This window comes from Terrapene carolina, unplaced genomic scaffold (assembly GCF_002925995.2).
Source record: "Terrapene carolina triunguis isolate 2854851 unplaced genomic scaffold, T_m_triunguis-2.0 Scaffold234, whole genome shotgun sequence".
Classification (NCBI taxonomy): Eukaryota; Metazoa; Chordata; order Testudines; family Emydidae; genus Terrapene; species Terrapene triunguis.
In genome coordinates, this window is record NW_020664585.1 from 4,182,086 (window position 1) to 4,209,597 (window position 27,512).

The window sequence follows — 27,512 nt, forward strand, 5'->3', positions numbered from 1 at the left end:
TCCTCAGCTGGTGTGAGTCCGGACAGTCAGCGGAGCTACAGTGATTTCCACCAGCTGGCCCATTGTTACACGTCCCCTTGGCGCACCGCTGCCTCTTGCTGGGGGTGGCTCAGGCTGCCGCACAGCCCCCCATCTCCTCACAGCCGGGGGAGGTGTCTGGGGCCAGCAGTGGATGGGGTCCAGCGGCTTCCCCTTTGTGGTCTGAGAGTGTGGAGGGCATGTGGCTCGAGCCTGGAGCGAGAGGCCGCTGTTTGCTCGGAGAGCCATGAGTCATACTCAGACAGTGACTGGCCAGCTTCGTTCGGGGCAGCCTGAGCCCCCCTGGCTGTGTTACCAACGATGCAAGAGAAACATCCGTGAAATCCTCGGGCCGGATCCCTGGCTGGGATCAATTGGACTTCAGCCAGGTTCTGCTGATTGACTCCCCTACTCACGGGGCCAGCCATCCTTCCATCGTCCCCCATTTCATTGTAGGTTTTTTCACAGAGCCTTTCACTGGGGCGTCTCACGGCTGTTGCCTAGGCCCATCTTCAGTTTCCTGAGATTTTGGGCGAGTTTTTGAAGCTGGTAGTGGGCATTAAGCAATGCAGCTGTCACCTGGGGGGGTTCTCTCGATGTTCCTAGCGCAACGGCGTCCTGATCTCAGCTGAGCCCTCAAGGTGCTGGGGAATAGTAAGAGTTCTGTTTTAATACAGTGGCTGGCTCACGGTCAGCTCCGTTTGTTCCCTGGAGAAATCAAGGACCAAACCAAGGGCAAACCAGGGAGGCTGCAGAATGTCACTGGCTGAGGGCGCACACCCAGCGATCCCAGCTCTACCAGGTTCAGATAATGGACTCTTTGTGCATGGGGAAAGGAAAATCTCTATGCCCTGCAAATTACTTTTCTACCTTTGAGTAATTAAAAATCACATGCTATGAATATTCCATTGTGAGAGCCGTGGATAGACGCCGGCGTCTGTTTCCACCCCTTTATCGGAGGCTTTGGCTAGCGAAGACGCACGTTTCCAGATAACCCCCCTTGAATTCTTTCTGTAAGTCAAAGCAGCCTGAGTCTACCCCATACCCCCAATGCTGTCTCCCTTTCACCAACCACAGGGCTCTGTTACTGTTTGCAGGAACACAGATAGTGGCAAGCCAACTTCTAGACATGGAGAAATGCAAAGCTGCTATTAATCACAGTTTGCATTTCCAGCTGGGATTCATGGGTGTGTGTGCTGTCAGCAATGCAAGAGAGTGATATGGCCTCCATCACCATCGCATCAGAACCCCATGCACGCTTTACCCTGGGCTATTATCCCTGGTTTGCAGATGGGGAACTGAGGCACAGAGACTAAGGGACTTGCCTAAGTTTGCACCAGGAAGTCAGTGGCAGAGCTAGGAATTGAACGCAGGTCTCTTGTGGGCTAGGTTAGGGCCCTAACCACTGGACCATCCTTCCTCATCTGCCTAGCTCAGGGCTCTGTGTCCAAGTTCAGCCTGTCGGCTGCAGTGTGAGGTAGGCAGGTAGGGAGCTGTTCTAGCCCTTCTACAAATGGGGCTCCCAAGGCACCATGAGCTGAGAAAATAGTCCAACGTGTCCGCTGCAGAGGGAAGTGTGGAACCCAGCAGGATGACTCTTGTTTCTCTGTTGTACCCACCAGGCCTGGGGCCCTCCCAGATACCTGGGACAGGAAGCTCTGGGATGTGCCATCTCCTAGGGCTTCTCTCCGGGTCTCTGGGGCACTGTTCTGCTGGCAGGTGTTTGGTTCTATGGAGTTTGCTCTGAGCTGGTTTTTGTGTGGTGGTGGTGGTTATCCGCCAGGCAATAAGTATCTGAGCGTCCACTTAGCCTTTCCTTTCAGCCCATGTGCTTTGGAATGGAGGGACAGGGTTCTGAGTGCAGAAGAGTCCAAGAAATGTTGCAAGAAAGGGGAAGGTGGTGGGGGGGAAGGTATCTTTGTTCCAACGTTACTTCCAGGAGATACAACTTCTGCTCCTACAAGCCTGACCTTGTCCTCTGCTAGCAGAGGAGACAGCTAGCCCGTAACTCACTGATCCGGCAGGCGGCTACAGCTCCAGGGGTATGGTAAGGGGAAGAGGGAAAACGATACTGCTAGGTGGCTGAATGATAATACTGAGCATCTCCCAGAGCTTCACGCTGGCAGGGCCTCTCCCATCCAAGGATCTCAGAGCTCTTTATGGATAGTGGTTAACCCTCAGCTCTGCTGTGAAGGACAGAGCTGAAGTCTGAAATCCCCCCGTGTTTTGTAGGGTATTTCCCACTTTGCAGGGTGAATTCCACTGAATTACTAGTCAAAAGACATTCCCTTCTGAAGGAGAGGGCTTTCTAAGATTCCAGGGCTGTGGGTAATAAGTGTTTTTTATCCCTGTTTCACAGGGAGGGAAACCGAGGCACAGAGATTATTGAAGATGAAGGTCACACAATAAACGTGCTGGCCCTGTGATGAGCACACAGGTGGTCCTGGCCCCACACCTGTTCTTAAACCATGAGCATGTGCAATTTTCTCAGCTTCAGGTAAGGAGAGCACGGAGCACCATGTTTCGCTGCACTGAGGCTGGTTTTGTTGCTCTCCGCTGTCCCTCATTCTACACCCAGGTTTATCTCCATCCCATAAACCCCTGCTGGCATCTCCCGGGTACCGCAGGAAGTGAGTCACCTGCACAACGCAGACCCCCTAGAGCGCAGGCCACAGAAGATGGGGTTTATGCAAATCAAACTGATGTTATTTGCGGTCTCCTGTCCTGGTCACTCACTTGTGCCCATCGTTTAGGGCAGGGGCGGGCAAACTTTTTGGCCTGAGGGCCACATCAGGGTTCCGAAACTGTATGGAGGGCCGGGTAGGGAAGGCTGTGCCTACCCAAACAGCCTGGCCCCCGCCCCCTCCCACTTCCTGCCCCCTGACTGCCCCCCTCTGAACCCCTGACCTATCCAACACCCCCCGTTCCTTGTCCCCTGACTGCCCCCTCCCAGGACCCCCGCCCCTAACCGCCCCCCCGGCCCCTCCCCTATCCCACCCCCCTGCTCCCTGTCCCCTGACTGCCACAACCCCTATCCAATCCCTACCCTGCCCCCTGACAGGCCCCTCGGGACTCCCATGCCTATCCAACCACCCCTGCATCCCCCTCCGCCCCATCCAACCGCCCCCTGTCCCCTGACTGCCCCCAGGGACTCCCTGCCCCTTATCCAACCGCCCCGCTCCCTGCCCCCTTACCATGCCGCTCAGAGCACCAGGACTGGCACCCGCACTGCCTGGCCGGAGCCAGCCAGGCCGCCGCGCAGTCTAGAGCACCGGGGCAGGCCGGCAGCTCTCGCAGCCGCGCTGTCCGGCAGGAGCTCACAGCCCCCGTTCCCAGAGCGCACAGTGAGCTGAGGCTGTGGGGGAGAGGGAACAGCAGGGGAGGGGCCGGGGGCTGGCCTACCCAGCCGGGAGCTCAAGGGCCAGGCAGGACAGTCCCACGAGCCGGATGTGGCCCGCGGGCCGTAGTTTGGCCACCTCTGGTTTAGGGCCTTTAGATGCTCACTGGGGCCTTGCGGGGATGGGGAAAGGGGGAAGAAGCCTGGGTAACGACCTGCTTTTATGAGCCTCCACAAAGAGTAAACTCTCGGCTACCCTTGGAACGAGAGCCTGAGTTTAGAAGCTTGGCATCGCCCTGTTTGGCGTCGTTAATAACTCCTATGTCGTTTGCCAGGTCGGCGCGCAGAACAGAAGAATCTGAAAGCCTAACACTTCTCGTGAGCTCACTCGCTGTCTGCACTGTGCGTTTGTTAGCATTGGCTGGGCTGGGGGGTTTATTAAGAACCAGAAGCTTTTGAAACTGCAGCTTCCATAGAAATGTCAGCTGGAGGCCTGTAGCAAACAGCCCATGCTGCCTTCGAAACACGGGGCTTTTTCCACTCCTGGAAAATCAGGGGGCTCTGGGCATCGTGCTATATAGTGATGGTGGAAATGACTTTGGCTGCTACTGAGTCCTTCCGCGCACACGTCTCCGGGCTGGAGCACGTGGTCTGGACATGTAGAACGATTCTGTATTGTTATGAAACGGATAGTTTATTGTTTCGATAGCGCCAGAGATAGGCATGGCACTTTGCAAACACATTGACAAGGGTGATGTGCTCCGTCTAGCTTAAGGGCCAGGGCCGACGAGGCGCTAGAGCTGAAGGATCTCAGGGCTTTGCAGGATCAGGCCCCGTATCATATAACACAGGAGTTAATGAGCAGACGTGAATGGGAGCAGTGGCAATTAATAATGGGAAGGGAAGGGGAAGGTGACAGTGAGGTCAGTTTGTGCACAGGAATTCGTCGTGTGTGTGTGTGTGTGTGTGTGTGTACACACACACACTTTATGCTGTGCATAGGGCAGCAGGATAGGCAGCCTGGGCAGCACACGGCTTGGTAAGCTCTCCATGGAGCTCTGCAGGGAGCCGTGCCAGCAAACCTCCACCGAGAAAAGCAAATGACAAGCAGAGAGGGGCTGAAATTTGTCAAATTGCACGGTAGAGCTGAGCCTGGCTTGCAAAGGGTCCCGCAGAGCCCAGACAGCTGCAGGCACCCGCATTTCATCTGGGCTAAATTACAAAGCAGGAGCAGAGCAGCGAGACCTGCCCAGCGTCGGGAAGCTGAGCCACCCCATCCCGCAAGCTAAAACGGCATCCTAATGTCTGGGCTGCAGTGCCTCTGCGCGTGTCGTGTCCAGGCTGTCTCACGTGGCTGCCGGGGGCTGACAGTTAGACGGGACCTCGGTCAGAGGCAGCAGAATCAATGTGCGGCTGCTGGGATCTGCTTCCAAGCGCCGAGTGGAGGAGGGGGAGTGACTTAGAGGCCCCAAGTGGGCAAATGAAACAAACTGATGATGATAAAAGGGGACTTCCCAGGCTCTGTTGGGCACCCCCAGTCACAGCATCTTTTTCAGCGTGGTTTTGGCCCACAAGGAAACTCCAGGGTCATTCTGGGTGACCTTGGGCCGATCTCTTCCCACGCTCTGTAACATGCTGATAATGACACTGATCTCCTTTATGAAGCGCTTTGAGAGCGACTGATGAAAAGCGCTACAGAAGAGCTCAGGATTAGTATTTCCTTCTCCATTCTCTGCACGTGTTTAGCGCATATTCCACACAACGCAGCGTGGGCTGGGTGGCCCGGCTGAGAGCTCACCGGCTCCTGACAGCTGGGCCAGCAGACACAGAATGGATTTCCGATGGCACTAGCCCAGCTCGGAGACCTGAGGTGAGCTAAGTTTGTAAGGTTCAGGGTCAAAACGGCGAGCGAGCGAACCATGAAAACACCCGTGTCCCCCACATGGAGGATGGGGGAGCTGGATGTGGTGTCACACTCGTCTACGTTTACCTTACATGGAAAATCTTTTTGAATAGCTCTACTGGAAATACTAAAGGGACAGTGTCAAGGCCCCACAGGTACATTCATCAAGCAAATAGGGAGAGGAAAGACTCAGGACTTCCCCTTTGCAATTGCCCGGCAGCTATGCTGTGCGTCTCTAATGCCGAATGCATACAGCATGGGCCAATGAAAACCACCACAGAGCTGAAGCTCCCTTTAGCATTAGGCAGTGTACTCCATGCAAAGGCCCCGGGGAAGAAACTCCCTGTTTTTTTTTTTATGGTCAGAAAAGTGGTGGGGGGAGTCAATGATTTGGGACATGCCTTACAACAAAGAAGATTTGACTCAAGCAGTAGGGAAATCGCGCCTGGCCCAGCGAAGAGCTGTGTCCGCGGGACTCTCGAAGCCTTGGAGTTTGCAGATCTTACTGATGGGGAGGAAGGAGCCGCTGGAGATTTCCCGCTGTCGTGCTTGGACACGGCTTCCCAGCATTCTTTGGGCATGTGGCTTAGCTGGTTTGCACGTGGCATCCATATGGCATGTGTGCAGGCTGGCTAAGCGTCTGGCCAGGCTGTTGCTGACGCTGCCCTGGCTGAAATGGTCCTTCAGCATTCAACACCGCTTCTCTTTATTAAACGACCGGAAAGAAGAAACTTAGTGGCAGGGAAAGGGCCCTGGGGGCTGGAATCTCCTGACTGTGGACTGGACAGCAGCATCCCAATGAGCTGCCTTGCACATGCCTCTTCCTGGAATTCACAGCCTCATCTGGGGTGGAGCTTTCTCCCTGCCCCAAGCAATCCCTCAGCCTCTGGGCCGATCGGTGCTCTCCTGAGAGAGGCCCAAGCTGCAAAACTCAGGTCTAGATCCCTGTGCTGATTCCAAACCCTCTAATGGTCATGGGGGGCAGTCTAGGGAGTTTCAAATTCAGCCTCTTCTGGCAACATTGAAAAAAACAAAATAAAAAGTCCTCAAATCAATCTTGCTTTTCTCCCTGCTTCTTTTTGGGGGAGGGGTGGAACATGTCTCGTTTGTCTGAAGATTTTATTTGTCATTTATCTGATACCTCCCATTCCCTTCCTATTGTAAAAGGTCTGGATCCCTAGGGAAGGGAAAATGAAAATCAACTGCAGTCTCTCGTATTTGTGGCCATGGTTATGCAGGTGTTCGTGGCACAGCAGGTGGAATAGGGCCCTAGTAGACTTCCTTGTGGTGGCCCAAGGCACGGTGTGATGTTTGCTGGGCTGCTTTTAGCACAGCCAAGTTTCAGCATGAAAATTCCAAGGGATGGTGCATCCTGATGCGCTCAGGGAGGTAGAAGCACTTGTGGGCTGGGACGCACGAGAGGCACCTGTAGATTTGAGGCAAGGAGACTCTTTCTCTGTGAGAAGAGATGATGGATGGAGCGTGACTGGCTCAGCAGAGACTTCCTTGATCAAACCTGGATGGTTCAGCTGCAGGGCCCTTTCTCAGATGTGTGTGTTAGTACTAGGAGATGTGTGTACTCCACGGTGCTTTGACGACTCAGTTGTATAGTCATCTGTTCCAGGCGCATGGTTTGATGATCCTGCGGCATGTCGTGGATAGCGAGTTTATAGCTGTTTTGCAACCCAACCATCAAAGTGTGCAGAGCTCCATTAATAAACTACGAGGACTTCATTTTAGTGGCTGAAATTGTATGCAGCGTATTAAGCTTCATTGCCTGAACTGTGTGCTTCATGGCAGTTGCTGAGTTTTAATATACTCTGTTGGTCCAACTGTTTCTCTTTTTTTTTTTTTTTTAAACCCCAAACATTGTCCACACCAGAATGACCAACAAGGATTGGATAATTGACTACTTAATGGGCAAATGGTATAATCCTTACTCAGCCTAAACACCCATTGTTGTTTGCCTGAGGAAGGACCCCAGGATTTTGCCCTCAGTGAGTAATATGTGCACCCCAAATAGTGGAAACTGCAGCTTAACTTGCAACATACGCAGCTTCACACAGCTGAGTGTGTAACTCCACTAAGCAGGAGTTAATGGGCTTCCAGCCCTTGTTTCCCCTGTTCTATGGTAATGGTAAAACCAAGAGAGTGAAGAAGCCAAATTAAAATTCATGCTGCAATGCCTGTCAATATAAAACCCACTCCCTTTGTGCAGAAAAGAAAAAAATACGCATCAAATCCCAAGAGAGAGACCGAGAGCCGTGCTTTTCAAGTGCGGTACGCTTCGGAAACCTTGTCCGCTCCAAATTCCAGGCAAGGATGTGGGTAGCTTGATTATGAAAGCACCTTTGTCAAAGTGGGGACTAGCAAAGCGTGCAGGTCAGTAAGTGAAATATGTAGCTTAATCAGCAAGTTATGGAAACCAGCACAAATCAGGTGCATGACGCAGCCCCCGCGATTGGCGAAGAATGCAGCTTAGGGATAGCATATGAAAATTCAGCTACTGAAATACATTGCTCAGGCTGATAAGCATGCAAATACTCCACTGCTATGTTGTTCAGACAGCAAAGCACGCCGCTTGGATGATAAAGCATGGAACTCGGCTAATTGGACTTTCTCTTTGCTGCAGAAATATCTTGTTTTCTCCAGGGTGAGTCCAAGCAAAGGCGAGGCTAACAGCCTCCAGTGACCAACCTGTGATTTTAAAATGGTTTATTTCTAAGCGGCTAGAAACAGACTTGGTTGGAATCAGGATGGACGGACTCTTAAGGACGGACTTGACTGGACAAAGGGTAATGGCTCAGTAGACCAGAATTGGGAGGGCACATGTTAAAAATATTTAGTGCTTCTCTAGCGCCTTTCACAGGATCTCAAGCACTTTAGATCTATGAATTAAGTCTTGTAATGCTCCTGTGAAAGAGGTAGTTATTTTTGTCCGGATTTTATAGGTGGGGAAACTGAGGCAGAGAGCGGTGACATGGCTTCCCCCCAAGGTATCATGGTAGATCCATGGCAGAACTAGGACTTGAAGCAAGATGTCTTGACTGTCAGTCCACGCCTTAGCCACAGGACCATCCTTCCCTCTTTTCCCACTAGGGAACGCAACATTCACCAAACTGAAACTGGCGTTCCTGTTCAGATGGGCTGTGATGGGAGGTGCTGTTCCCTGGCGTCGTGGTGTCACTCCACTGTGTTTCAGGGTGGGTTGCTGTAGCACCCAGTTCCGCTCCATGCATTTAGATCCTCATGCCAAAGGCAAGGGAGAGGGACCACCTTCAGAGATGGCCCTTTTCCAGGCTAGTTAAATGCTGGTTTCCTGTTCCTGAGGGTTTTTTTTTTTTTTTTTAAAGAAACTGACAACTCAGCCTCACCCAAAGCATCTGTGCCATCTGGAAAACCTTGCAGTACGGACTGACCGAAACCACAGAACCTGTTCTCATGTTGAGACTGGTCACTACGGGTTAATGATGGACCTGAATGATAACATCTCTCCAAGCGGTGCGTCGGGTGCAGGGAGGAATTAGTGGCTGTCCCCGGGGTTGCTGTCTGGGGGCGCTGTCACAGAGGCACCCAGACAGCTTGGCCTGGAAATTGAGGACACACAGAAAGTCTCCCAACAGTGCCAGGTATCCCTGGAGCTCTAGCGAAGCTCCACCATACTGACTACTCCAGGAAAGCCAAGTTGACACATTTTCCCCATTCTATCCCAGATTCCTAACAATACATTTCTGGAAGCAGGGTCTTGAAACCTTTGAAGCGCTGCCAAATTCGTTCAGAGAAACAGAAGACTCTCCACAGCTCTCTTCCTTCCCTCCCCATCTTTCTTTTTTCTTCTCTGCTTTTCTGGAAGGTTTGGGCCCAGTTATTTGACGCACAGAAGAGCGTTCCCAGCAGCTGGGGTGAATTATGCTGCTGGACGCAATAATTGGACAACGCATAAGACTGACTAATTATTTCTGAAAGAAATGAATTTGATTCAGTTTGGCAACATGGGTGAAATCTGAAACCCAACGGCTTTCCTTTGAATTGCCCTGGGACCCAAGTATAGTACTGTAAAAATTCCAGCAGGGAGGGTCAAGGATTACAGGGCTCATATTTCCATCCTAGCAGTGCAATAAATGTCCTGGGTGCAATCTTCTCACAACCTAGATCCCCTCCAGGAGGCATGTTCACTCCATTCCTTTGGGAAAAGAAAAGGGGAAATGAAATGAAGGAAGTGTTTTTATCACAAGCTTTTTAGGGGGTTATTTAAAAAATGCTGGGAAAAAGCTCAGAAATAAATACCAAGTCGATGAACTCATCCAAGGACAGTTAACATGTGTCCCAAACAATTTCGTTCATTGCATGGGACAACGAAAAAGTATGTCGTTCGTTGTAATGTTATGGTCTTGTTTGGGAAAAAGCGTAGAATTATTAGGAACCTGCAATCACCCATTGTTAAAGCCCAAAGCAACCAGGGCAACTTCTTAGCCTTACGCTATAATTGTCTCTTCTATTTTAGCTGTAACTTTGCTCAGGTTGTGCCTAGTATGTAAACACCCCAGGGTTTATTACTATTTTGGCTTTTCTATTCAGGGCTCAGTGACCCGAGCCTGAAGGCCTCTATGTGCCTTCATGACACAGCAGCCTGTTCAAAGCTAATAGGCGATCTGCCCAGATAAACTCCAGAACAGGAGTGAGGACACGCCAATTTCTAACAAATCCAGGGCTGCTTTTGTTGAGTCTGCAAAATGTGCAAGCACGTCAGTTTCACGTGCACAATACCAGCATGCGCGTGGGGCAGAACCACGTGGATTTGTAGCCCACTGATCCCAGCAATGAATACGGGAAACACCCAGCTTGGATGAGCTTAGCAGAGAAGGATGCCACAGATGGGCTGTGGGGAAAATACCCTTGGTCCATATAAAAAGAGAGCATCATATGGGCCCTAATCTAGGCCAGTTTTGCCAGTGGGGAGAGAAATGCATCCTCCTTAGTGCAGGGCGCTTTCTGGCTCAAGCTTTTGGGAAATGGCCTCTTGGAGCGAAGGAGTTCAGTGCCTGTTAAACTGTGTCCTACAAGAGTGACTTTTCCGGCAATGCTTCCATAAGAAATCCAGACACCCCTCCCCTTCATGAGTTTAACGGCGCACCCCTGGCCCTGCCTTGGGTTAAGACCAGGTAGGTAACTTTTTAATTCTTTATTTCTCCTTTGTGCCCCTTGCAAATCACTGGTTCTGAATGCAAGGCTGGCTCGGGAGAGCGATTCCCCTTCCCCCATGTTCTGTACGGCTCTGTCTCCATGGGGAGCAGCCAGACCAGCGCTGGGTGGCCCGCAGGACATCATCGAGCTAACTGGGGGTGCACTTTGCTGAACTCTGTCAGTGGCTCGATGCTAAACTTTTCTGCAGGTGATTGGCAAGTCCAACAGCCATGGGGAAACCGAAAGCAAGGGAAACGGACTGATGGAAGCAGCCCCCAGGGTTAGCAGGTCAAAGGCTGACCTTTTGTTTCTGGAATTTTGGATCAAATCCAGCCTCAGTTCTCAAGCCAGATGTCTGACCTCCGTTCGGTCTCTGTTAAGCTGTGGTTTAATTAGCAAGGGACCAGCTCCTGAGAGGGGCTTCGCGGGGGCCGAATCCTGAAGGGCCTCCTGTTGGCAAATTTCTGTTGAGTTCAGCAAGAGCTTGAGGGTGCACTTGGGCCTTTCCGGAGGCCTTGCAGAGGGCCCCAGAGGAGGCCAGAGCCACCCCTAGGGAGTGGGGAGCAGAGCCAATGGCTGGTGCGGGAGGATGGTGGGAAGCATCCTGGGAGAGGAGTGGGGGGTGTGTGTGGAAGGAGTCCCCTGGAGGGAGGAAGAGTGGAGGGGATGTAAAGAATCTGCTGCTCTCAGGTAACGCTATAGAAGTATGGATGCCTGGAAGTGGCTGAGGCTCTGAGCAGGCTGGCCAGGCCCAGATTTTGCCCAGTTGAGGGCTGCACTGGCAGCTTGCTGGGCAGCCCCAGGGATGGAGTGAACGTGCATCAAAAGGAGCAGGTGGCAGCCGTCCTCCCCTGGATTGCAGAGTGTTGGCCTGCAGAGGTGACCGGTCCCAGAGGCGCTTCTACTGTGCGGAGCCACATGTGCTTCGGGGGCTGGGGAGATAGGCAGACAGTAATACTGCACCTGGTTTTTAAATCCATTGCTTCGCATGCAGGGGAACCAAGAGGGTGGATGAGAGGGCAGAGGGGGTGCATGTCCCCAGCATGCTGCCCTCCTTTCTCTGACCCCAGGTGCCCTGGCAGATGTGGGCTCCGCTCCTCTAGGCCAGGACTGGGAGGAGCGGAGGTAGGATGGGGGCTAGAGCATGTGTGGGTTACAATAGCTCTCCTGCATGCTGGAGGTGACCTCCCCTCAGCACTATCTTGGGAGGGGGTTCCTCTCTGTATGTGGAGCCCTGTCCTGACAGTGGGGGCTCAGAAATGTCCAGCTACAAGGGACCACGTGGGAGCATCATGCGGGGCACGTTCCTGGCCGCCGAGCTGTCCTGGCAGCTAGGGGACCCATGGGCAGCTCTCCTAATGCACTTGGCTTTCTTAGGAGTAGGTCAGAAAATCCATAGCCTTCCGCTCCTCGTGTCCTGGCCAATTAGCCCACGTGGACAAGGTGAAGAGCAGCTGTGAGGGATGGCCAGGAGTGCCAAGCCCAGGTTTTATTCCTCCCCCGCCCCCACGCTTTCCATCACAGTAAGTAATAAAGCCTTTGTTAGACCCCCCCAGCCCCCATCGTCACCCCTGGAGGCTCCTAGAGCCGTTCAATAGTGGTGCTGTGAAAGGGCGTTTGATTCCTGTTCTATCGTAGTGGTTAATGAAGGGGCACTACGGGCGAGAGAGATTTGCTGGAAGGAATGAAAGACAAAACTTTCCCCAGATTGCTTTTGTCTGAGGCTGCAGCTTTGATGGGGCTCGGGCTTCGCCTTTGACAGATCTCCAGTAAAGAACAAGCTCCCTGCCTCTGCCTGCCCCCCCCCCACCCCCCCTTTGCAGATGTGGGAGTGAAAGCTCAGGGCTTCCCAAGCTTGGAGGGAGCTGCCAGCAGGCGGGGGAGACACTGAGGGTCTCCCTGCCCCCTCTTCTCTCCCTCCCTTGTCCCCACATGAAACCAGCCTTAATGAAAACAAGCTGCTCCACAGCGATCCTAGCCAGTGAGCTCAAGGCTGAGGAGGAGGAGGGCTCCAGGCTGGGCTCAGATAGACACCGTCCCAAGGAGCCAGAAGAAACTGGGCAAGGAGTGCAGGACAAGCAAACTTTTCCCCTTTGCTTTTACATTCTTTCAAGCCCTGCAGACAGACCCCCCCCCCCCCCCGGCAGGAGGGTGCTGGGAGACGTTCGCCTCTGTCTAACCTGCAGCTGGTGAGTACATGCAACTCCCCCATCTTTCAGACCCTTCACTTTGCTTTACAATATTTAATCTACAAACAAAATTGCATTGGATCCCCCCTCCCCAGCAACCTTCTCTTTTCCTTTTTCAAACTCCTCACTGCAGCTTTCACTGCAGCACAGCCCTGGGCTGGTTTGAGTGTTTGTTTCTTTGCCAGAGAGATGTGTGTGTATATATATTTCCCCCAGTGTGTTGATGTTAGGATTTCATGCTCATTTGTGAACCAAGCTGAGTGTGCTCAGCTAGACAGGCAGGCTGGCGGAGGTCTGTTTGGAATAAGAGTTCAGCGTGGTACAAAGATTTCATCTTGGAGTTGCTTGCAGAAGACCAGTGAGAGACAAAGGGAGCCAGATGCTTAGCTCTGGACCCTTGCAAGAAGTTCTCAAGTGCCACTGAAGCGAGCAGACCGAGCTTGCCTGGGCAAAGCAGGGTGCGCGTGGGAGAGGCCTGATATGCATTTGCATCGAGGGAGCAGAACTCAGTGGTCTGGGGGGGGGGGGAATGGGGGTTGCCAAGCAGAGGAAAATTGCGTTAGTTTTGCTTCCTTTGCTTTACAATTAAAAATCCCTGCTGTGGATCGAAGCAGGCGTTTGGGGGGAGAGGAGTGTGCTGGGGGCTCCGGGGGAAATTTTGGGGGGGGGTACATTACGGTACTGGGGAGGAGTTTGGAAGTGGAGATGATGGGACTCGGGGATATATAGGGTGTGACTGGACAGGAGTTTGGGGGCAATGTGCTGGGGATTTGCACAGGAGGGCTGGGGAAGGGAATGCACTCTGGCGCTTGGCTGGGCAATGTGGTTGAGAAATGGGCTGCCCAGGCAGTGGGCGTTCAGCGGGCCATGTCTCCGTACGTTCTTGTGGTCAGAGGAACATGGCCCAAGCAGCATGTGCTGAGGGGTGCGACGGCTGGGAAGGACGACCCCCTAACAGGGAGCAATTTGGGTGCAGGCAGGTTTTTGGGTGGCAGGGGAAGAGAGTAAAAATTTGCAGCTTCCCCCTGTTCTCTTTTTGCCCAAGCTGCATGTTGCGAACCATTGAACAGAGTCGGATGCCGTTTTAAAGGCGGGGAGAAGAGACGTGGGGCTCGGCCTTCTCTTTGCATTATTAGCCACCTCGTTTCTCCTGTTGGTCCAGGCTCGTGGCTTTTTTGGCTACGTCGTTGAGGGGCGCAGCGCAGCGCCTGGGTCCAGGAGAAGGTGGGGCTGGGGGACGAGGCAACCAAATGGGAGTCACAAAACCAACAAAATAAACAAATTTGATTTAAAAAAAAAAAAAAAAAAAAAAGGCCAGGAATAGCAGGTAAGAAGGACCCTAGCGCCCCTGAGAGCTTTGCTGGTCGCCAGGACTCTGCCTTCAAAACAAACCCCTGGCTCCTTGGCTGACTTTGGAGAAGTTGGGATCTGGATTTAGGGTGACCAGATGTCCCGATTTTTGGGTCTTTTTCTTATATAGGCTCCTATTCACTCCCACCCCCCGTCCCGATTTTTCACATTTGCTCTCTGGTCACCCTCGCTGGATTCAAAGTTTGCAGCTTGAGCTGGTCTCCAGCACGCACCTGGGTGACCACAGCAGCTCATGGGAGAGGAGAGACGCTGGTCCTTCTTTCTGGGTTTGAATGGGAACCGGATTTCGGGGCGAGGGGAGAGTTACTGTGGTGGTTTTTTTAAAGGGAAGTGTCTGTTGTTTTCTTTTGTTTAAAATCCGCTTTTTAAAAAAAACAAACGAAGGCTATAGGGTGGGGTGGGGGGTATTGAAACTGGGGACGGGCACACTGGGAATGGAGTGCAGCTGGGTCCTGGGGGCTCCCTGCAGGCTGCCTGCTGGGGCAAGGAAGGCAGGAAGTCGGCTGCTGCCCATCTACGGAACGTGGACACGCTCCAGGGTGGCCCGGCGACTGCTCTTTGTAGCCCATCGCATGCAGAGAGGGAAAAACAGAACTGCTCATGGCAAAACTAACCCAGAGCAAGGCTGTTGGGTCTTTAGCTACTTCTCTGGCACCTCAAGATCTTTATTCTCATAACACCCCTGTGAGGGAGGACACTAGCTTCATTGTACCGATGGGGAAACTGAGGCAGGGAGTGCCCTAAGATGGCACAAGAGAGCTGGGAAATGAACCCTCATCTCCTGAGCCTCGGGCCAGCAGCCTAACCCCAGGGCCATCCTTCCTCTGAGCTCTTTCACTGAGCCAGCTAGTGATCAATGCAGGTGAGTTCAGCCATGTGATCGCTTCTCCTTTAGGAGCGGGTCAGTGGCGAGAGCTGGGCGAGGTGTTGGCTGAGGGCTGACTCAGCCGTGAGGATGCTAGTTTACACCCTGCCTGTCCACAGGAGAGCTCCGCAGATCTGGGTGGTGGGGGGAGTGACAACACAGCAGAGCGGAGGTGTGGGTTGGAGTGTCTGCTTGCATAGCTCTGTCTAGATTACACTGATCCCAGGTTAAATCCATCCCCGCAAAGAGAATGGGGGAGGATAACACAGGAGCAGTAACAATGGAGGGGAAACCCCAGCTGAGTTGGTCTAGATACTCCTAGGGCGTGAGGAACGGTGTGTGCCCGTCCTTGGGCCAATACAGGTGAGCATTTAGCTATCTGGGATCTGGATGGTCTCGGAATTCCCTCCTGACTAGGAGAGAGGTGAGATCGGGGCGGAGTGCGCTCCCCGTCTGGGAGAAATACCCCTTCCCTGTGGGAAGCTGCAGGTGTACATTCTGGTCTATCCGTGTCACTGATCATCCCTCGGTGGCTTGCGGCCCATGCTGCTTGGAGAGCAAGAAGCTGCTCACTGCAGCCGAGTGTCTTTCCTGTCGAGGGTTAAAGCTGGTTGCCTGGGGGGTGTGGGGGCATTACACTGGTCCTGCCATCCCAGATCCTCCCATATGAACTGGCAGGGTGCAGTGACCCCCATGCAATTCGGGAGTGGGCAAAAGCACAAATGCTGTTGGTTGCGATGACCTGCAGCAGAGTCAGGCCATGAAACAACCTGGAGATCTGAAGTCACACCCCACACACCTCGAGAGCGGTTCCTGCCTCCTGCAGGGTAATGCACATGTAACCCCGCTCACTAAGCACCACTGCACATCGCCTAGCGAGCCCAAATATCTGTGTCGGTGATTGCAGGGAAATCCGGGTTTGCTGGCAGGGCAGGAAACCCCCCAGGCTAACCTCGCCTCTAGTATGAAGGGGCTAATCTCTCAACAGCGGCAGGTGACTGGGAGAACGGAATGGTGCTCCCAGAACAGCTCCCGCACTATTAGCCAGGGATCGGTGTGGGGCAGACACAGCTCCAGCAGCTTGTGGTGGTGGTTTTTGCCTCCTGCACTGATTTACCAACGAAAAGGCCATTTGTACTCGTCACTCTGGTCACGGAACTGAGACCCACAACTCACTTCGCACAGGCTGGTCCAAGGGCCGGCAGATGCTGCGGCATTTGGTTACTATCTGTGCCCTGTTACCAATACCCTACGCCATCCCATCCCTGTTGCACCACTTCTACTGATGTAATGCAGAGATTCTACAGGGCAGCAAGTCAGCAACGAAGCTGGGAAACGGTCTTTGTTATCGCTCTAATATACCCCCCCCGTGCCCACAGGGAAACATAACTTGAGCTCAGTGGTTTGAGCATTGGCCTGCTAAACCCAGGGTTGTGAGTTCAATCCTTGAGGGGGCCACTTAGGGATCTGGGGCAAAAATCTGTCTGGGGCTTGGTCCTGCTTTGAGCAGGGGGTTGGATTAGATGACCTCCTGAGGTCCCTTCCAGCCCTGATATTCTATGATTAAAGAACTGCCCAAGGTCATGTGTAATGTCCTTCTCTGCTGGGCACAGCCTCATTTCCTCTAGACAAATGGAAAAACGTAAGTGTATTTTACATCATTCCTGATGAAGAGTGTGGGGCACTGGCAGCCTTTATTTGCTGAACATGCCAGATCTTCCTGTAATGCCTCTGTTCAAGGCACACAGGGTCAAGACCGCAAAAGTCACTGCTCTCAGAGGCACCTGGCAAACATTACCCTCTTGTCCTCCACTGGATCATTAGATGTAATATATGTAAGTGGTCCTGCTGGCGGTTTGTTTCTCCGGGGCTGTCTGAAATGCTGTTCGTAGCGAGGATTGTGCAACCGAGGCATTATAGGGGTGTCTGGGGACATTCTCCCTGCCCAGTAGGTGCTGATCTGGAGTGTTGGTCATTGGGAAGATCTTGCTCGTGGAGCTGGTAGCGGGGAGCCTGCAAACATCTCTCTGTCCCTCTTAGGTACCAATCTGGGTTGTGCTGACCACAGTGCTCTGGAGGTCTGGGCAATCCTAAATGCATGAGAATCTCTCCTTCTAGCCCTGCAACGCCTGCTAACTTAGGAGAGGGATTGCGTGTGGGGAGGGGAAACCTTTGTGTAAATTGTCCCTGTCCTTTAATGTGGATCAACTCAAAGAATGGGTGAAGCTTCCACTGGGTTTTTATTAAAGCAAACCAGCTCTCCCATGAGCTGTGTGCGTAACCTTGCAAGGAGCTGCAGGCAGAATTGCTTCCACTAATTCCATCCCAGGTTTGAAGCCTGGCAAGCTAAATCACCCCCCAGATTTCAGTAACCATCTAATAGGACATCACAACATTTGCAGTGCAGCAAACTTCGCCTTGGCTGGGGCAGCAGCGCTACCCCAAAGCCACCCATTTGAAAAGGGCCATCTGGTCAGATTTTAGACTGGGAGGAGGTGCCTGAAGTCCCATTTCTGCCCCTGCTAGAACTGAGAGTTTCTTCTCCTCTCTTCTCGGGGCCTGGCGTTTTGGCAGAGGAGGGAGCTGTCTGTGATCTCTCTTCCAACAGTGAGTTATCTGAAGCTGACCGTGCTCATATGTACAGCTCACATCTTCCAGCACCCACGTTACACTCCACTTAAAATTACGGCTGTGGTTTTGTCCTCCGTTTCTTTTGTTGCTCTTCTCACGCTTTCCAAACTCACAGAAAGCCACGCTTCAAACCCAGCACTATTCCGGACTGGGCTCTGGCTCGCCATTGGCATGCAAGAGGTCGCTCAGGCAGCAATTCAGCAAGCGCTTCCAGACATGTGAGCTCTTAGCCCCAAAAGCCCCTGACTCAGTTTCTCCCAGCCATAGAGCTGAAATGTGTTTTTCACACCCATTTGTGTAAAATGTAATAAATGACAGAATATGTGAAGTGAGCTGGTTAGCTCCTAGTGGGCCCCATTCAGGAAAACATCCCTATTCAGTGCAGCACAACTGAATTCAATGGGACTTAAGTGCATGTTAAAGTTAAGCAGGTGTTTAAATGCTCTCCTGAATAGGTATGAACCTTAGCACATGGGTAAGTGCTGTCCTGACTCGTGGCCTTGCAAACTTGAATGAGCTCCAGCTGTCGCGGTCTCTCTAGCCAAGGGATGAGGGGCAGTGTAGCAGAAACTTGCCGTGGATGTTCTCCGAGTGGTACCATCCTGGGACTAGTCACAGCAATCATGTCCGAGGGGAGTTCAATCATTGTCTGAATCGGTTTCTAACCAGGCCTGAGGCTGCTGATCATTGCACCATTGTTCCAGCTACACACGTGGCTCTAACAATTAGTAAACAAAGCGTGGGCTGGATCAGTGGAGCTGCACGTTTGCCCTTCTGTAGTTAAGTCGGTTCAAAGTTTCCATTGTCAACCTCAGGTTTCAGGAATTTATTAATCAGCCAAACTAATTTTGCTTGCGCCAGGATCTTGGCGCGCAGCACTCCCACCCCAGCAGTGCATTTATAAATAACACGAAGGGGAAAAAATCATTTCATCTGTTTTTAAAGTACGTCAGCGTAAAACAGATGGAATGTTGCACTTTACGATGCTTCTTTGCAATCACAAAAATGAAATCAAAGTTCGGGCTGGTTTTTCTTTAGGCAATCAAACTTGGCAAGTAACTCGGGGCCTAAAATAATCAACATGCTTTCCTTATTCTTGGAAAGAAATGGCAAAAGCAATACCATTAAACTTTTAAAAGGGGCTGCCCGGTAGCTACTGTGTCTGCTTTGAATATGATAATGTATGCCGCCTCCTTTTAATAGTCTTGCCAGCAAATTTATTTCAGTAAATGCAATTTTGTCTCAGACATTAATTTAAAAAAACACACCCTAATTTTCACTCCATTTGGGTTTATTGAATAAATAACATTTTTTTAAAAGTGTCTTTAATGGCTAGATCAGACACGTTTCTATGGAGATGGATCTGATCTTATTGGTTCAGTATCCCTATAACCCAGTGAGTCTCAAACTTTTGTACTGGTGACCCCTTTCACATAGCTAGCCTCTGAGTGCGACCCCCCTTATAAATTAAAAACATGTTTTTATATATTTAACACCATTATAAATGCTGGAGGCAACGCGGGATTTGGGGTGCAGGCTGACAGCTCGCGACCCCCCATGTAATAACCTCGTGACCCCTTGAGGGGTCCCGACCCCCAGTTTGAGAACCCCTGCTATAACCAATGCGATAGGTGAACAGATTGCAAAATTCTTATATTGGTGATATGCAAATATTCAGGAATTCCTTTGTGAAATTCCCTCCCTATCTTTGCTACCTGTTGACTGTCTGATTTCAGGTGAGCTTCTCACAGAGTAAGGTGCTAGTCAGTGACAAGCAGGAGCAACAGAATCTGATGCTGTCAGTGAAATACACTCGAGCACAATGCCCCCTTTGCAGATCTTAAATGAGCTATGGGCTCTGTGCCAGCCCAAAGCGAACAGCTCTCCAGCAGCGCATTGCAAGTATTCAAAATGTGCAGCTTACTCCATGTTGGGTAACTGCGGACGTCACATGGTGGTCGTGTTCCCTGATTGAAAGGTTTCTGAGCCAGCCAGCCAGGGCTGTGTGAACGCTGGAGTTTATTATTAATACATTATTAGTCATTGGCCCCTGATTCGATCATTGATGTGACCAGCCAACGCTGTGCAAGCTGCGTGTTGTGACTCTTGGATGTTGTTATTGAAAAGTGTCCCGAGAAAGAGAGTCCTATGGTGGGGTGGGGTGTGTGTGTGTGTGTGTGTGTGTGTGTGTGTGTTGTGGGAGAGGAGAGGAGAATCCCTAAGGGGTTGCAGACGTGGCAATAAAAACGGTGTTTTATATTGAGCTGGGTCGCTGTAGGGTGCACTGCTGCTCCCAGATTAAGATACTCCTCCACTTTTTCCGGACCACTTTCAGACCTCTAGGGTGGGTGATAAATCCAGTCCTTCGGCGCCATCCACTGGTGTTATGACCAGCCACGTGTTCTGCCCAATTATATGGCAAGAGCAACCAGTCAAGCACACTTTAGCCTAGCAGCCTGGAGGTCAAGACACCCCTTTTCAAGGCCTGCCAGCAAGGGGCTGTACCTGGAAGGGCATGGTCTGCTGCCACCGACTGTCGAGGGATTAGTTAAAGGGGCCCCTGACTAAAACCACGGATGGGCAGGTGTGCATTGGGGCCCCTCACACCCAGACACACATGGCGCAGTGTGGCAGGCTCCCAACCTAGCCAGTGCCTGGCCACAGACAGCTCTCCCAGGGCCCCATCCTTTCAGGGCCCGGGGACCCCCCAGAGTCCCTCGAGCTGCAAACGCACCACACGCTACTATTTAAAGAACCTGGCCTCCTGGCTTCCCCCTCTGGCTTCTGCTTGGTAAAGGAGTTTGCAGCGCATGGCTGGGAAGAGCTGTAATCGACGGGGGAGCGCAGCATACGCTTCTTCCCCATAAAAATAAGCAAGCGGGAATTATTTGTCAGTTTCCTGGGGTGTGCTTGTGTGTTATCTTTTGCAAATGCACTCTCTGTCGTGAGACACGCCCAGGCCCCACGGTGCTTAAAGTAATTTATTGCCAGGTCTGGTTTCCACCAGAAATATCTTTATAGCTGCTAGAACGCACCGAGCTTCCCAGGGTCTAGTGAGAGCTGCATAGCATCAGTCTCCCAGCCATTCCCCTCGTTAACGGTGGGTTTGAGAAATAGCCCGGCAGGTCACTGCAAGTTCCAGGGGGTCATAACCTCCAGAACAGGGGCCTTGTCAAGGAAGCAGGATACAATGTGCTTGGAGGTCTTGCATCAAACCACTGCTTAAACTGTGCAACCTGTTTACTGGTGGGCTGGGAGGCTTCCTCCTAGCAGAGGGCCACGTGGTTAGAAAACGCCAGGCACACGGGGCTGAGTTAACGATGCTGTGGCGGTCTCCATTGCGAGATTCCTTGGGCTTGGTGGTGGTGTTGCATCTTCTGACGGTCACGCATTTCCACTGGCTGAATGTCGTTGCTAGTCAGTGGATGGCAGTAACATTGGCTGGGGAAGTTCCAGACAGCTTGGTCAATGGACTGAAGGGTTGAAGCCCAGCCCCGCTTTCTTGGAGGTGCAAATCGGAGCGGCGCTCCTGAAAATTGGCCCCAATCGTCGTCCATACGAAAAAAGGAGGCAAAACGGAGTAGAGGATTTGGAGCTTGTTGGGTAGGAGATTTTGGATGGATCTGAACTCGGCTCTGGCGAGGGGCAGGAGTCCCATTGCCACGACTCTGCTGTGGCGTCTGTCATACGCAGTATTTGCTCTTTATTGTTGGCGGTTTCCCACGGGCAGTACATCTATGCAACATGAATAATAAAAAGCTTGTGATGTAGCTAGCGGTGTGGAGGTCATGGGCAGGGGGTGCACTGATATATCAACAGTAGCCATGTGCGTTCTGCAAGATCATGAAAATGACACTCGGGATCAGCAGGTGCTGAGGGCCAGGGGGCTGATCGCGAAGTCCAGCTAAGAAAGACAGCTCAAGAAAGGGCAGCTTCTTCCTCTGGTTTCTCTCTCTGCACCGTTTCCTGAAGCTCTGGCTGATGTTTAAAGCAATCATGTCCTGAGAGCTCCTTTTCCCACCCTTTCGCTATCATTTATTCTAGAGGGACCTGATCGCCATTCCATTGTTAAGGTTACGTCTTAATGTGGGTTGACAGTGGAGCATAAATTCCTGTTTCTCTCCAAAAGCCTGAGGCTAATCCATGTGAAATTTCACTCCGGGTTAGTTTTATGTCCTTTGAGTTTTTTGGGCAGGGTTTCATTGGGTTTCTCATCATACATTTTTAATAGAAAGTCTCTGAAATTGGGCTGTGGCTGAAATTTCTCCTTGGAAGCCCTCCTATTGTACTGGTGACCACTATCTCTTAAAGACCCATGTCCCAAAATAAAACCCGACCATACTCTAGCTACATCAAACGTAGCGGAGAGATGGACCTACTGCGCCCCTCCCGCAAACTACCCACCCCCAATTAAAGCATTAAAATAAACCTAGGAAATGAATACACCTGAATGGTTGGTTGTTGAGAAGCCGTCAGGGTTGCTACACAAGCAACGTACCTGACACAAACCACAAAATCAAGGGCATGAAAAGTGAAGCCACCTGCCAGGTCACACCCTTTGTTCGTTCCTTTACCCAGAAGCACACACCATACCACAACTCATTGTCATTGTCCATTGACCATTGTCACAACTCCCAGGCACCTCAGACCATGCATCAGAACTTTGCCCAGGCCAGATACTAACTTGTCCCTGTTTTCTTTCTGTTCGTGGCAGATTCCGGTCTGGGAAATGGCTGCTCCAGCTACGGTCTGTGTGCTCCTTATGCTCATGGCACCTCTGTGCATCACGCGATCGACACGCATCCAGGCGACTGTCCTGGATGATAATAGTGGGAGTGGAGACAATCCGGGTGCCTCCATCCCCTCCTCTGCGAGTGTGAATCTGGGGGTGAATCCTACATCCGGGACTATTGCTGTGAACTTTGTCAATGGCACCTCGACTTCAATCAACCTCTTCGCTAGGATTGTGAACTTCTTTAAAGAGTACATGCTGCTAATCATTGTGGTAGGGTCCTTAGTTTTTGTGCTGCTCTTCATTGTGTGTGCAGCCGTCATCGTCCGGCAGAAACACAAGGCCTCTGCCTATTACCCGTCGTCGTTTCCGAAGAAGAAGTACGTGGACCAGAATGACCGGTCGGGGGGTGCCAAAGCTTTCAGTGAAGTTCCTGAAAAGGCTCCTGAGACCCACCCGGAGGAGCCCGTGGACTCCTCCAAACAGCTGCAAGCTGATATATTGGCTGCGGCCCAGAACTTGAAATCCCCAGCCAAGGTCTGCGTGGCAAATGGAGACGGGACCAACATAGAGGATAAGCCCCCAAAAGAAGAGGAGGAAGGGACCAAAGTGGAGGACGACAAACTAACAGCTGAGTGTGTTTCCACAGAACAGGCGGCTCCCCAGGAGAACGCTGAACCAGCAAAAGAGACGCCAGCTCCAAATTGCACAGCAGAAACGGAGGCCCAAGGAGAAGAACCTCCCTCCACTGAGGAAGTTCAGTACGTGGAGCAGGCCAGTGAATCATCACCAGAAGAGCTCAAAGAATGCCCCGGGGCGGCCGATCCCGTCATGCAACCCCCTGAAGGTGAGAAGCAAGATGTGTCTGTTCCAGCGGCTCCCGATGCCTGTGCTCCGGCTGTCTAACGCAGGAGAGCTAGACAAACGGACCTTCGCTCCTGAACAACGCTAAAGCAATGGACAATCCCCATTCATCAGCTGACCACGTTATTGATTTGGAAATTGATTCAACATGCCACGGGCTATTTTTCTATTAAGTGGGCACGAGAGATACCCCCTGTCATTATACCAGCCATGGTGCCCAGCTCTAATATCAAAACATATTCGATTTAGTACACTGTGTTTTACATTAACAGACCGTTCAGTTACTGTGTAATTGCTTAGTAGCTCTCACTTACAGTAAGTACATAGGTAGTGGTTAGAGGTGGGCTTGATCAGAATCCATGACCTAGCTTTCAGGGTGAGTGACAGATCTGGAATGAAATGTTGGGGCTTAAGCCAGTCTCGAATAGTGGCCTTTAATTATATATGGTAGGACCAGTCATTTATATGGCGCAAATCTTGTGGGTCCTTACCCAGGTATCTAGGGGAAATCAATGGGAGTTTTTGCCTGAATAAAAACTGTGTGAGCATCTATGGATTTGAACTCTACTTGGTGGGAAATCTAGGGCTTTATCCATTAGGGTCAACATATAGTTCCAGAAGAATTTCCAGGCAATTCTTTGTTCTCTGTAAAATAAGCTGTTGCTGGCTTTCTTGCAAATGTTATTTTTCTAATTCATTTTTATACTATTTGATGGAGGACTTTGGGTGGAAAAGAAATTGTGTGTGTGGAGTGAGTGACTCTAGATGGGATTTTTGGACCTCGCCCTCTCGACTAGTCTGAAAAGAGGAGGGTGCTTCTTATAATGGGCAGCTGGACCATGTAATTCCATCTAGTGTGAAGAATCTTGTTTTCAAACATAACCTCAGACTTTTCGTCTGGCATCGTAAAGGCTTTCCCGATATTTATGACCTTCTGTGATTTTTTTTTTCAAACATCCTAATCTTCAAAGGACTAGAAGAGGGAACCTGCAGCTCTTTGTAGACTTCCACAACTGATAGAGTTTTACAGTTGTTTTCTTTGGCCTCCATATTTTGTTGCAGTGTATAATAATTATTGTAGATTAAAAAGAGTAAGCTTCTTATGTCCACTGATTAACTGTTCCATAAAAATGTTAATACGACTCACAGAAATATATTTTACTCAGGGTTTCCATTAACAACCATAACAACTTGACTAAAGATACTAGGTAATGGAGGGGGGAGAAAGAGAAATCTAATGCTCAGAAGTTAGCGTTTAAGTTTTATGCCAACATTCCACTCAGTTCTTAAACAAGAAAATTCCTGTTTGCAATTTTATTTGTTCTTTTTTCTTGCCTCCCTTTTCCACCATTATTAATAAAGAAATTTTCTATGCAGATTTGTTTTGTTTTGTTTCTGTGGCCTCGAAAATGAGGAGGGTGACTTGTTAGTTTGGTTATTGGATATTTGTTTTATGGGGTTGCTTAGAAGCCCCTGTCGCCCTCTCTGGAGTAGTTCACAACCATGAGTGCCTACCTCCGGGCAGAATGTCAGAAACAGGGCAGGCACCCCAAACTGGTGGCATGTTCTGTAATTAGATTTCACCAAGCCAGTAAAGTGCTCCAGGAGTTCACATAAGTCTTACCAGGGAGTCACAGACAGTCCCCTTAGACTCTCCAGTACATCTTGCCACCCAGGCACGCTGGACTTAGTGACAAATGGTCACTTACAGCAAAAATCACTAAATATTCAGATTGCTTCCAGTCCCAGGCGCCCAGTCACTTACCCAGATCAACTGGTACCCTAGATCTTACACCAAAGACAACGCCTGTAGCCAATCTTGTAATAAAGGTTTACTAACTAGGAAAAAGAAATAAGAGTTTTTTACAGGTTAAAGCTAGCAAACATATACACACAAATGAGTTATCATCTAAGGTTCCTAAAGATGACAGAGACATGGTAACCTGTCAATTCAAAATGTCTTTCAAGGCGGACCCACAGGTAACCCCTGGGGATCTCTGCCTTAGTTCAATATCTCTGGCCCTGTGAGAGTTCAAACAGCATAGAGATGAAAAATCTTCATGTCAACTATTTTTATGTCCCTCTTCCAGCATTCAAATTAATAAGACAAGGCCTTCTGCACGTATTTCTCCGTGGATGGATGGGGGGCAATTAACAAAGCTTTTGTTTTCTGATGGGGGGAAGGGAGCAATTCCCAAGCCTGGGTTCACAAGAGCAGAGCAAACATTTTCAAAGTTATACATCAAAACCAACATATTTCCGTATAGCATGGAATACAGACATTACAAGTGAAATTAATGCACGCAGCAATTTACACTCATTTCATAAAGTCTAAATACTTTCTCAGAAGACTAATACCTATTTTGAACAAAACTAACCTAGAGGGGACCAGGTTTGGTTTCCAGCTATGAGTGAGCCAGTTCTTAGCTAATGCCGATGGCCTTGGCCAGTGCTGGCACTTGATTTACTAGTGTCACAGTCCCAACCAAGAGCAAGGCTCAAGATTTAGTGCACGCATTGCATACACACATATGCATGGCTACACCACATCAGGCAATCTGCCGACCAACCGCCACCCCACCCATCCCTTGTGATTCATTATCTGTCCTGCTCTCCTAGACGTCCTAAATAGTAGCAAACCATTTTAGTGGCAACTTCTGCTTAAACCTCAGAATGTCTCAGTGCCACGTCTGGAAAAAGCTGCCTTAAATGTATTTCTCCCTTGGGATTAAAACAGGAAATAGCCGGCATAGCTCTGGCCATAGGAAAGAACTGAGTGGGAACAGCTGAGAGGCCTTAGTACTGATTTCCTTTGCTTTTAGCCTGGCTCTCTGCAGGCTATTAACGCTGGAGGGCAAGGGGAGCGTGAATGGCTATTAGTCACTGCAGTAAGACAGGACTCTTTCCTGGAAGAGAGTTTCAAATGGATTTCTCTCTATTTCAGTCCTGGTGTTGCTGCAGCAGTTGTCAAATTAAGGAGTGAGCCAGCAAAGCTGAGATAAATGGTACAAGCAAATCAGCACTTTTTCTGCTCTCCAGATTTTGGGCAATGTTCTGCTCTCTGTTTCACCTGTGTGAATCCCCCATCAGCCCACTGGCTTCACTGGTATGGGGGATTCACGGCAGTACAACAGCAGAGATTGGCCCTCGGCATGTGCACTGTGGTCAGGGCCCCCTCTCAGCCCCCACCTACAGCCTCTTCCACCTGCAGTTCTGCTGCAGCCACACCTGGAATGATGAACCAGTTCCCTGATCCTACAGTGAGATGTGAATGGGGAGAGTATTGCAGGACTGGACCTTAAGGGCTCAGTCCCAGATCCTCGGAGGTATTTAGGAGCCTCGCTTCCATAGCTTAGGGGATCCGGGGCTCAGCCTCCATCCCAGGGCCAAGCATTCCACCAGCAGATGACAAAACCCTGCAACTGTTGAGAGCTGGATCCAAACACCCCTCTTGTGGCTTGCAGGAGTCTCTGGAGCTGGGGCTTTCTTTGGCCTCACGGCAGAGATGGAAATCAACAAGGATGGCTGGAGCTGGATTCAAAACATACAGAGTTTGGAGTGTCTTGGAGTACCCTGTCATCTGGAGTATGGTGTAAATCTCGGAGGAAGGGTAAGGAAAGGGGAAATGTATTGAGGGTTGTACCACTAGGAGTAGTGGGATGAAATTAATAAAACCTTGGATGGAAAGATCAGGATAAACTCCATGGACTGTGGGATCATCTCTCAAGTGAAGAAGATGGGGAGCCCCAATGCTTAGAATGTCTAAACTAGACTGCACAGAACCCAGGCACCTCAGGGACATCCCGAGTTCCCACCCTCTCTCCAGGCGGTGGGCTAAATGGGATGTAATAAGCCTCTTCCACCTCTAATTACTATAGTCTTCAGATGTGGACAATAATGAATGCAAATAAGACATCAACAGAGCTGGTCAAGGCCTTTGCCCTATGATGAAGATTAATGGGAACAAGAACATAAACCACACCTGAGCCCAGCAGTTTTTGGCTTCTGCTCTATCCAAAGTGTGTGTGTGTGTGTGTGTGTGTGTGTGTGTATGTATGTATGTATATATATATATATATAGCTGGAGAGCAATTGCAGTCTTTGTCTCATGGAAAAGCACAAAAGAGGTAGGGGATATTCATGAGTCAACTAAGGTGTTATAAATACGGGGGAGATTTTTAAAGTCCTTTTATCTCTGCAAAGAAGAAGCTCCTTACTAGACCCTGGAGTCTTAACCAACCTGTGGCAAAACTCAAAAGCTCCCCTCTTTGGCCCCTCGCTAGGAGAGTGTGGGGTGGGGACAGTGTGTATGGGGGAACACATCTGTGAATGGGTGTATCTATGGGGGAAGTGCATGCTGGCACGTGGGCCGTGTGTGTGTGTGTGTGTGTGTGTGTGTGTGTGTGTGTGTGTGTGTG

At 50.7% G+C, this 27,512-nt stretch overlaps 1 protein-coding gene across 1 annotated transcript; it reads left to right on the forward strand.

The window, feature by feature from the left end:
* The first annotated feature begins 12,324 nt into the window (after positions 1–12,324).
* On the forward strand, positions 12,325–24,470 carry TMEM119 (transmembrane protein 119). The gene is made up of 2 exons (XM_026656972.2): positions 12,325–12,631; positions 22,213–24,470. Exon 2 carries the CDS (start codon positions 22,228–22,230, stop codon positions 23,134–23,136), a length of 909 nt encoding a protein of 302 aa, XP_026512757.1. The 5' UTR covers positions 12,325–12,631; positions 22,213–22,227; the 3' UTR covers positions 23,137–24,470.
* The last annotated feature ends 3,042 nt before the right edge of the window (positions 24,471–27,512 follow it).

Excerpts from the sequence above, each read along its gene's own strand:
- TMEM119 (XM_026656972.2), top strand. The coding sequence starts at position 22,228 with ATGGCTGCTCCAGCTACGGTCTGTGTGCTCCTTATGCTCATGGCACCT.